General features: G+C 34.7%; 1 protein-coding gene across 2 annotated transcripts; it reads left to right on the forward strand.

Moving 5' to 3' along the window:
- Positions 1 to 66: 66 nt before the first annotated feature.
- Positions 67 to 10,502, forward strand: jdp2b (Jun dimerization protein 2b). Of its 2 annotated transcripts, none has more exons than XM_079889202.1 (5): positions 67 to 104; positions 5,958 to 6,160; positions 7,967 to 8,166; positions 8,514 to 8,618; positions 9,791 to 10,502. In XM_079889202.1, exons 3-5 carry the CDS (start codon positions 7,969 to 7,971, stop codon positions 9,965 to 9,967), a joined length of 480 nt encoding a protein of 159 aa, XP_079745328.1. In that variant the 5' UTR covers positions 67 to 104; positions 5,958 to 6,160; positions 7,967 to 7,968; the 3' UTR covers positions 9,968 to 10,502. The 2 variants fall into 2 exon arrangements, with proteins under 2 accessions (XP_079745328.1, XP_079745327.1); XM_079889201.1 differs by having other exon boundaries at positions 84 to 104; positions 7,964 to 8,166.
- Positions 10,503 to 10,852: the final 350 nt, after the last annotated feature.

Here is a 10,852-nt window from a genome sequence, read left to right on the forward strand (position 1 = left end):
CTTGTTGTTCTGTCACTATAGAAACAGTGGAGTCCTGTTTCACCAATGAAGCTTTTCCCGGAAGATCTAGTAGAGAGAGGAGAGGAGACTGAGAGAAGCTCTCGGTAAGGTTACGGGAACTGTTTTGCATCGAAAACGTTTCGCTGGAGTTGCTTTTGGTATCTAGCGTAGAGTTTGAACATTTAATGGTTTCATATATAACGCGAAAAAGCCTGTTCGAATAAAATGGACACTGCCCCATTGCAAAATTGTATAAATGAAATCATTGTGTGTGTCTTTAAACCCTCTAACTTTACTTGCAATGTCAAACACTGCTCAGTCTACAGTTAAGATGTTAAACGCATATGCTTTTAAATTAAGAACGATTTCTAAAAACTACATTAACTGTAGAAACGCATGCCTTTGTGTTGTTTAGTTACCTGCAGTTTACAGTGATGTCCACCAGTTATGGAAGCTTGTTTCTGCCACTGAATACAAAATAAAAAAAAGGTCATTGCGACTCCCCCCCCCCCCCCCCCCCCCCCTCCCCCCTCGCAATTGCGTGATCAATATAAACTCATATTTGAGAGTTATAAAGTCAGAATTGCGAGATGTAAACGCGCAATTGTGAGAAGGCACATTTTTAAGATAAAAAGTCTATTTTATTCCGTGGCAGAAACAAGTTTCCATAAAAAGTCCAAGGCCATCAGTAAAAACGCTTCTATTTTGCATTCAATTTTGCAGTTTAATAGTATATTTACATTATTATATTTTTGTCCTCAACAATTTGAGTGAAAAATTCACTTGGTCAGTGTCACAGATTTGACTGACAAACTTACATCACACATTTTAAAATGTTCTTATTAAATAATAATAAGGTTTCATATGTTAACAGCTAGTTAATATCAACTAAGAATGAACGAAACATCTACAGCATATATTAATCTTAGTTAATAGTAATTTCAACATTTGCTAATACATCCTTAAAATCAAGTTGAATTTGTTAACATTAGTTAATATTCAGTGAACTATATGAACAGCTGTATTTTGTAATAGTAGGCTTTATTGTTCACTGTTAGTTCATGTTAGTTAATACATTAACTAATCTTAACAAATGAGACCTTATTGTAAAGTGTTGCCTATAGGCCTATATATATATATATATATATATATATATATATATATATATATATATATATATATATATATATATATATATCCTGAAGGATTCTTTATTATTTTCAATAATCATTAAACCATTGATTATTAATAGCCTATTCAATAATTGCTCATATTATAACATGCATCAGTGTAGAGTTGTATCATTGTTTAGACTATCTCGACTGCAATATGATGAAACTCTTTCCCCCCACACACACACACACCTCAGAGAGAAGCACAGATCATGCCACTCTTGAAAGACAGCCCACATTACAAAGTGTTCTTGGCACAAACACAATATAAACATTTAAGGTAAGCCACTTTGTTCAAATATAAAAGGATAAAAAGGGAAATAGATATGAGTTGTTTGGCCTGATAGACAGTGCGATAAGTCTATTCAGGTTCAGCTGTGGATTAGTCAACATGTGCGACCACTAATGATTCAACCGACCGAAATAAAATGATGTCCTGCTGGACTTTTTTTTTTTTTTTTTTTTTCATGACTTAGTTTTCAGCATATAGTGAAGTTTATAGCCAGCCGGATGTCTGGTGCGTCAGATGTTCACATCAGCTTGAATTAGGTTTTGTTTTTAACAATTCTTACTTCCCTTACATTTGACTTACAAATTTTTAGATGTCAGTGGAGTTCATATTTAAATCCTGATGTTAACTAGTGATGCAATACAAACAATACACAAGGCTTTTGTCCTGGTTAAATGAAATGTTGAGAGAAACACAAAGCATGCACAAAGCAACTTTTTCAGGAGTGCAAAGGCATTATAAACCCACCATATTTTGCTCTAGGAAATATTTTTTTGCAAATAAGCAATATGAAAGCACTATTACTGATACTGATACTCTATTACTGCTGCTGCAGCATGATCTCCTGTTTAAGTGTGTGGATAGTGAATAAATGTGCATTGGCCATAATTGATTTGTGTTCGTGTCTTTCCACTTATATCATATTTCCAGGGTCGGAAATGGGCTTGTGTTTGGAACAAAGTCTGGTTGCTGCTCAGTCTTTATCATTGTCTTGAGTTTATTAATACGATCTTAAAATGCAGAAGTGTTGTACTCAGCATTGCTCATCAGGATCTGAATATGAATGTACAGCCATTGAAGGAGGAATTGAGCTGAAATCATGTCTGGTCACGTTTCATGCCATTTTTACTCTTTTGTCCTTAATATTGGGGTAGTTTCTATTTCTGCACTTTTTCCTGCACTTTTGTGTGATAAATCTTTAAAAAGAGCTGCATATTGACGTTCACATGCATTCAAATTAACTTGAGACTGAAAATTCCAGGCCTTATGAATCTTGATGACTCTTCTGATGATACAAAAATGCTGTCGCAGAATAAATGTGGAAGAGGAAGTTTGTCTGTGTGTAAGAGGTGAGGCACAGAGGTGATCGTGTCTGCGGTCTGGCTGTGTATTTCAGTGCATGCCAGTCCAAAATATCCAGAAAGCAGTTGGATGGAGGGATTTATATATTCATATACATGCAAGCCATACTTATAGATTCAAACGAGAGATGCTCATTAAACGCCCTTTTTATTAGAAGAGTTTCCCTCTCATGTGCCTGTGGGTGTGATATCAAGCAGTCTTTTATCATTGCACAATAAAAGTTGTTGAAATTGTGAAAATTATTTTATTATTTGAGATGAAATCAGTTACGTAGAACAGCTGTCAGTTATATTTGACCAGAGAATGTCATGATTGACCAGTCAGATATTGAGAGAGTCGTGCAATAAAATGATAAATTTCACACTCTTAGAAGAAAAGCTTCTGTATAGAATCTTAAAGGGTTCTGTCAGGCGCATACATATTTTAGGGGTTCCCATCATGAGATCATTTTATTGATTTAGTTTTGATGAATACATTTTGGTTTAATAAACATACTTTATCACTAGAAAACATAGGCCTACTTTACACATACTTTATCACTAGAATATAAACACTTTATATCACTAGAAAAAAAATTAAATAACTATGAAACATGAAAGTATTACGCAGTCATTTAATGCATTTCTCCTAGAAACTTTATAGGTTCTTTAAAATTGAGCTCTATATAGAACCCCATTGAACCTTTTTTTCTAAAAGTGTAGCAACATTTAATAAAAAAACAATTTCTGGCAATAAATTGTCTGCAGTAACATGTAAAACACTGTAATTTAAAGGGGGGGTGAAATGCTATTTCATGCATACTGAGTTTTTTACACTGGTAAAGAGTTGGATTCCCATGCTAAACATGGACAAAGTTTCAAAAATGTAATTGTACGTTTGAAGGAGTATTTCTGTGCCAAAAATTGTCCTTCCGGTTTGTCACAAGTTTCGGAAAGTTTTTTTCGAGTATGGGTATGTGTGACGTCAGATGTAACGGAATTTCCTTATACGGGTCCTAAGGGCACTTCTCCGGTAAGATCGCGGGCGCGCGCGCACTCGTAGACCAGAGCAAGAGAGCGAAATCAGTTCGCCATCAAAGCGCCCTGCCCGGCTTTTGGGAAGCCAATGTCACTAAAGAAGTGTGTTTTTGGTTGCCAGGGCAAGACAACCCTGCACAGATTCCCAAAGAACCCAGCGTTAAGGAACCCGTGGATGGAGTTTGTTTTCCTGAGCATAAACGGAGTTGTGTAAGACTGTTGTTCCCTGCATTTCGACGATGATTGTTTTATAAACAAAGCCCAGATCCACGGATTTGCAGATCGTCTAATGCTTAAGGATCGAGCAGTCACAATGATAAAGGTTCGGTGAGTAAAACTGCTTCTATTGTCTCTGTGTGTTGTTACTAGCTCGGCGCGTTAGCACAGCTTTAGCTTCGCCCACACGGCCCGCCTCCAACCGCTCGGTTTTTTCCGGAAAGACTCGGTACAGCCTATCTTTCTTTTATAAATATAATAAAACTAAAGACTTTTTGGAGATATGAAGGATGCAATACTACTCTATAGGTACTCAAGATTAACAGGAGATTGAGTGAAAATGAGCATTTCACCCCCCCTTTAAGGAAAGGGAGCGAGAAAGTCAGTTATAAATTCATAAACTGCGATGACAAGTTTGCCCAAACCTTGCTGATGTATTGCATCGGACCTGAGCTGTTTTAAAGGGATCATTTTGTCATCATTTACTCTCCCTCATGTTGTTACAAACCTATATGCGTTTCTCTCTTCTGTTGAACACAAAAAGAAGATATTTTTAAAGAATGTTGGTAATCAAACATTTGACTGGTGACATTGACTTCCATAGTAGGAAAAAAAAAACTATGTAAGTCAATAGGGTGTCATCAACTTTAAAGTGCCTTTAAAGTCTGTATTTTCTCTTGGATCTCAAATACACAAATATATTCATACTTAGACATTTAAGCCACACATAAAATGTCTGAGTTGTCATTTCATTAAATAAAATATCACAGAAAGTGCCGCTTTTCTCATAACAAACTATTTTCTGAGTCGTTTTTGCACTTTTCCACCTTATTTGTCATTTTTAATTATGTTATATTATTTTGAGACTTACTTTTAACCGGCTTAACATCAAAGTGATTTTGTGTGTGTATGTAAATTCAGTTTCTCTCAAGTTCAAACTGGTGTTTTATAGCAGAGGAACCACAGCTGCAATTCACACCTGCATTTCATAACCACAAACTGTCAACAGTAGTTTATCTTCATGCATTATCTTCAACAAGATATTGGTTATTTGATCAACTTTTGAGAGGTTTTCTGCTTGGAAACGTGTACTTACACTGTGTTTCTGTAAAATAAGAATACTTTTTTTTATATATACAATACAAAGACTTTCTGACTGTATTCTAATGGACATTAGCACATTTACACCAAGAACGATAACTATAAAGATAATGATCATTTTAGCTTCTACACTAGCGCACAACGTTCTGTTGATTATAAGCACGTCTGTCGCTTTAAATGCTTAAGCTCTTTAAAGGGATAGTTTTAACCCGTAAGACTTTCGTTCATCTTCAGAACACAAATGAAGATCTTTTAATGAAATCTGTCCCTCCATTAACAGCTACGCAACTACCACTATTTTGCCAGTAATTTATTCACATTTGATTTATTCAAACATTGATCAGCGAACAAGAACAAACCTCATTGGTTCTCGCACGTCAAGCAAACATGATTGAGCTTCGTTTACCACAACCAATGTGTGAATTGATGAATGTTTTATATGTGAATAAATGCCTAAATTCAATCTGTTCATCATATAAAGCAATCTTGTCTCTTCAGAAAATGTGGACTAAATCCCTCAATTCATATGGATTAGTTTTACGATCTCTTTATGAACTTTTTGAAGCATCAAAGTGGAAGGACAGAAAATAATAATAGTTATCGTCCTTCCTTGGTGTGAACGGGCCTTAATAGAAAACAATCTGTAGTGTATATTTCTTAAATAGGTTTTTGTTTCTTTGTTTGTTTTGTGATAGCATAGGCTTCAAGGGAAACAGGTCTTCAAACATTCAAGGTTTTCAAAACGGGTCGATCTGTATAAAATAATAATATTAATAGCCTGATAAAACATTTAAATATTTAGACAATACAGTACCTAACCCTACCAGTACAGTAGTGCGTAGAAACAAATATAACAATGTAACATAACATTACACATTTTATCATAAAATGAATTCAAATAGATTTTCCACATCTTTTTTTCCAAAAATAGGAACATAAACATACACATAGGCAGATAGGAAAATAGCCAAAAATAACTTAGTGGGTTGAGTACTGAAACTCATAATTGTAGAGAGATAAACATATGAGCTCATCATGTTGAATTGTTTATGTTTGGACGGGATATCCCGCTTCACACAGGGAGTCCCGCGTTGCTGTGTTGTGTTGTTTCGGTTGCTATGGGCGGGGCCTAACGCTCTTCTCCCTGCTGGCGTCACTCAACGGAGAGTTCCGCATTCCACCGCGCGCAGCGATACATAAACGCGCTGATGCAACGAGAACAAACCACAAACACACAAACGAGCTGAACGGACGAGCAACCGCCAACTCCCAGAGCAAAACAAGTAAGTGCTTTATTCTGACGTTATTTTAGTACATTTACATTTGGCAAAATCGTGCACAGAAGAGCGGAGTTGAATTGGACAAGATATAAGACGCGTTTTAAAGGTCGATCGAGTGTATTTAGTAACTGCTGCACTTAAGAGCAATGACAATGAGATTAAATAAAACCTCGAGTAGAATAAAATTATTGTCATGCATCACTGATGTCTAGAGTGTATTTTTCTGAAACACCCAGGTTATTTACTGCACGATAAAGTACATTATGTACAAATGTTGGGTTGTTTCAACGGTCAAATATGGACAAACTCAACCGTTGCTTTACATTTTTAAATTACAGTTTTAATCCTAACGGTTGGGTTCGTCCATATTTGACCCAAACATGGGTTGTAACAACCCAGCATTTACTTCAACTGACTTTATTGTTTAAATCCATAAATATATTTCCCTCCATATCCATTATTGATTTGTTAAGCAGTATAGAAAGTTATTAATGAAAGTTTTTTTTATATAATCTTGCTTTTTATTTGGTTGGCTGAGGGTCTCGATGGGGTCCTGAAAAGTTTGAGACCCCGTGTATGAATGGTTAAATCGGTAGCTGACATGTCCTGCAATGCAACACTCCATCTACAACTATTCTGCAACATTTTCATACGCTTATGTTTTTATACGTGTTGTATTTGTACTTAAAATTAATTTTTCACACTATAGGATTATTGAAGTCAGCTGCAAAACACCTACAACTTTTTAAAACACAGTCATCAGTTACAGCACCTGAATTATACTTCCATATATTTATGTAAATCTATTCTAATTGTTCTCTTTGTTGAAAAGAATGTCAGGTAACACTTACTTGACTAATAATGAGCAATGCATTTGTTACAGTATTCATCTTTGTTAATGTTAGTTCTTAAAAATACATCTGTTCATGTTAGTTCACAAAGCATCAACTAATGTTAACAAATACATTTGATTTTAATAATGTATTAGCAAATTTTGAAATGAATATTACTGTAGAAGTGTTGTTCAATCTTAGTTCATGATAACTTAATTAGTTAACTAATAAAACCTTATTGTAAAGTGTTACCGAATCTCCTTTTTATTTGAGTCACTTAATAATTCACTTTTAAAAAGTCAGAAAGAAAGACTTCCATCATCACCAAAAAGGCATGCAGAAATGTTGCACAAACACAATTAGTTTTCAGTGCTAGGAAAGTTTTAGTTGAGAGGCATGCAGAAAGTAGCCGTTAGCTGCTGCGAAACATGTTTGACTGTTACATAATCCTGTAATGGCCTTTACAGACAATTCAAGAGCTGTTTTAAGCCTCGGTTTTGAACATGCGTAGGTGTTGTTTTTGCTCTTGGGAATCTTGAAGTTTCCCTATAACTCTTAAGAAGCAGATTTACAGAGTTTGTGTTACGTTCCTCTTATGGAAACTTCATTATTCTCTGTGACTTTCCACTGAAAACACACATTATCAGTCCTTAGTAAACTTATTCCAGAGCAAAAACAAACTCTTCTTGTTTAAATTAACACATTTTTAGCTAATGTACATTTCTGAAATACATAAGACAGTTACGTCTGATAACAGATCACTCTAAATTGTAATGTGGACTCGTGTATTGTGAAAAACGCTATACAAATAAATGTGAATAGAATTGAATTCTTAAACTTGTTAAAAGCTCAATAGATGGTATTTTTATTTTTAAATGAATGCCTAATGCACATGCATTTGCACTTGTATCTGTAAAAGGCACTTCATGCACGATCAACAAAAATAATGACATCTCTCTCTCTCTTTCTGAAGCAGCAATGATGCCTGGTCAAATCCCTGATCCGATGGTCACGGCCGGGTCTCTTCCCAGTGTCGGTCCTCTGGCTGGCATTCCCTCCACCACCCTGACAGACCAGCTGAAACTGGCAGAGCTCTACAGCCTCGGCGCCGTTCTGTCTCCTCTCATCCTCAACAGACACGCCAAGAGACCGCTCGACGTCATCCAGAGTGAGGAGGTGAGAACCGAACATCACATTTAACAGCTCCAGATATCACATCCCAGTTCTGCTCATTCACATTTGCAGAGTTGCAAAATCGCATGTTGTAAAAACTCCAGCAGTTTTAGGTAACGACATGTATGCGCGATAGTTTGAGAAAGTGAAACTGATGTTCTATTGTTTGTGAAGCTCCTCTGGAAGTTTTTTTACTCCCTGGTCAAGAGCGACACCTGGTGGACACCATTGTTAATGTCTGCCAATTATAAGTTTTTTTTTTTTGTGAGAATGCTCATAGGTTGATTATAATGGTTCGGTTTACACTAAAAGCAGATTTGTTAACTAACACGTGTACTTTCTGACCACAGGAAGGTGACAACGATGATCGCAAGAAAAGAAGGCGAGAGAAAAATAAAGTTGCAGCCGCTCGCTGTCGGAACAGAAAGAAGGAAAGAACTGACTTTCTCCAGAAAGTGAGTGTGAAAATTCATTAATATTTCAGATTTTGTCATTTTGGGCAAAGAAAAATGAGTAAAACTTTATTTTACAGTGTTCTTGTTACTCATATTACATGTTACTATTATTAATGACTACAGTAGCAGTGGGTGATGCATTTTTTTTATATTATGACATGATAATAATTGAGGGATTATATGGAATATTTGTGCTTTTTAAAATTAATTTGTCACATTGCAGAACTATTTAAAATGAACTAGTGATGGTAAAAACATCATTAAATCGTAATTTTATTTAAATATATATATTTAAAATGTCATTTTTTATAATTTTTTCTAAATATGATACTGGTGTCATTTTTATGCATGCCATTTTTATGTTATTTTGTAATTATTTATTGAGAGATAACATGGAGTTTTTGTGCTTTTAAAAATGTAATTGTAACTTCTAGAACTATTTAAAAAACTATTTTATTAGTGATGGTAAAATCATTTTTATTTAACAAAAAAATAAGAAATTTAATTTAAAATGTTTAATTTAAAAAAAAGATACTTGTGTAATTTCTGTGCATGCCATTTTTATATTACAAATTTTTGCAAAATGTATTACAAAAAAGTCATTAAATCATCGTTTTATTTCAAATATATATTTAAAATGTTATTTTTTAATGTAATTATGATGTAATTATTAATTGAGGTATTACATGAAATATTTGTGCTTATTAAAATTAATTTGTCACATTGCAGAACTATTAAAAAAAACTAAAAACAAAACATCATTAAAAAGTAATTTTTATTAAACAGAATTTTTTTTTTAATTTAAAGTGTTTTATTTAAAAAAATCTGACACTTGTGAAATTTCTATGCCTGCCATTTTTATTTTATATTTTTCCACATCATAAAACAATTTAAAATGAACTAGTTAAGGTTAAAAAGTCATTAAAACATCAGTTTATTTAAAAAAATAAATAAATGGATACTCTAATTATTATGCATGCCATTTTTATGACATCAATTGAGAGATGAATGGAATATTTGTACTATGTAAATACCAGAGATGTCACTTGAATTCCCCAAGCCTTTGTAAATAACCAGTAACATGAACACTATAAAACAGTGATTGAATAATCAAGATGTGTGTGGTGTGAGGCAGTATAATTAAGCGAACGCTTTTTGCTCGGTCCTCTTAGGAGTCGGAGCGGTTGGAGGTGTTGAACTCAGGGCTGAAGTCTCAGATCGAGGAGCTGAAATCAGAGAGACAGCAGCTCATCGTGATGCTCAACCTCCATCGGCCCACGTGCATCGTCCGCACCGACAGCGTGAAGAGCCCCGAGAGCGACGAGCAGCGAGCCGAGCTGTCCGACTGAACCGTAAGAGGAACCGCTCCACAAACTCTCTGTGCTCTGGGATTTCTTTTAAAAGGAACCAACCATTGTCAGTGTCGATTTCACCATGAAGAAAAAAAAAAAGGGAACAGATTTGTATGGATATTAAACAAACGTCCCTGCGGTCAGCCAGGAAGCTCACAGACTTCTGACCCCACAGACTATTGTAAAGGACACGTACATATCCTCAACGCCGTGTCTGTTCTGTTGAAACACACGATCTGTCAGTTGATCTGATCTGGAGCGTGACGTTCTCCCAGAAGCCTCCAGGTGGCGCTGTCTGATAAACCCCACTGTTCACCGACGCTGGCGTCTCCATGGACGGACTGTTTACATTTGTTTGCATTGTGTGTATATATATTATACTCTTGTTTATTATATGACATTTTTTATATTGTGGCATCACATCACGTGGTGAATGACGTGTTATCCTCAGAGTGTCTGTTGAACGGCCACTTTTGTTACTAAATAATGTTACATAGAGCACATTGAAATAAAACCTATTTTTCAAATACAATTTACGAGTATTTATTGATTGATTTATTATTTTAACATATTTATATTATATTAAATTTTATTTACTTATTACATTTGTACTTATTTAAAAAAAAAAAATCTTATTTAAAATTTTATTTTATTTTTTCTAATTTTCTAATTACATTATTAAGCTCCGGCATCAGGATATGCGGTTTGGAGAATGGATGGTTGGATTGATTTGATATTATTTTATTATTCAAAATTTTGTACATTTGATGCATGCATCCCTTTCTTTTTTTTTTCTTTTCTTTTTTTCCTCTTTCACTTTCATTGTTTTTCAGAAAAACTCTGTTTGTGGAAATTAGATGTTGTCAGAGAAATTTACATGAC

The sequence above is a fragment of the Squalius cephalus genome (assembly GCF_949319135.1).
Source record: "Squalius cephalus genome assembly, chromosome: 12".
In the NCBI taxonomy this organism is placed as follows: domain Eukaryota; kingdom Metazoa; phylum Chordata; class Actinopteri; order Cypriniformes; family Leuciscidae; genus Squalius; species Squalius cephalus.

Excerpts from the sequence above, each read along its gene's own strand:
- jdp2b (XM_079889202.1), top strand. The coding sequence starts at position 7,969 with ATGATGCCTGGTCAAATCCCTGATCCGATGGTCACGGCCGGGTCTCTT. Across the intron at positions 8,167-8,513 it reads ACGTCATCCAGAGTGAGGAG|GAAGGTGACAACGATGATCG; the intron begins GTGAGAACCGAA and ends TTCTGACCACAG. Across the intron at positions 8,619-9,790 it reads GAACTGACTTTCTCCAGAAA|GAGTCGGAGCGGTTGGAGGT; the intron begins GTGAGTGTGAAA and ends CGGTCCTCTTAG.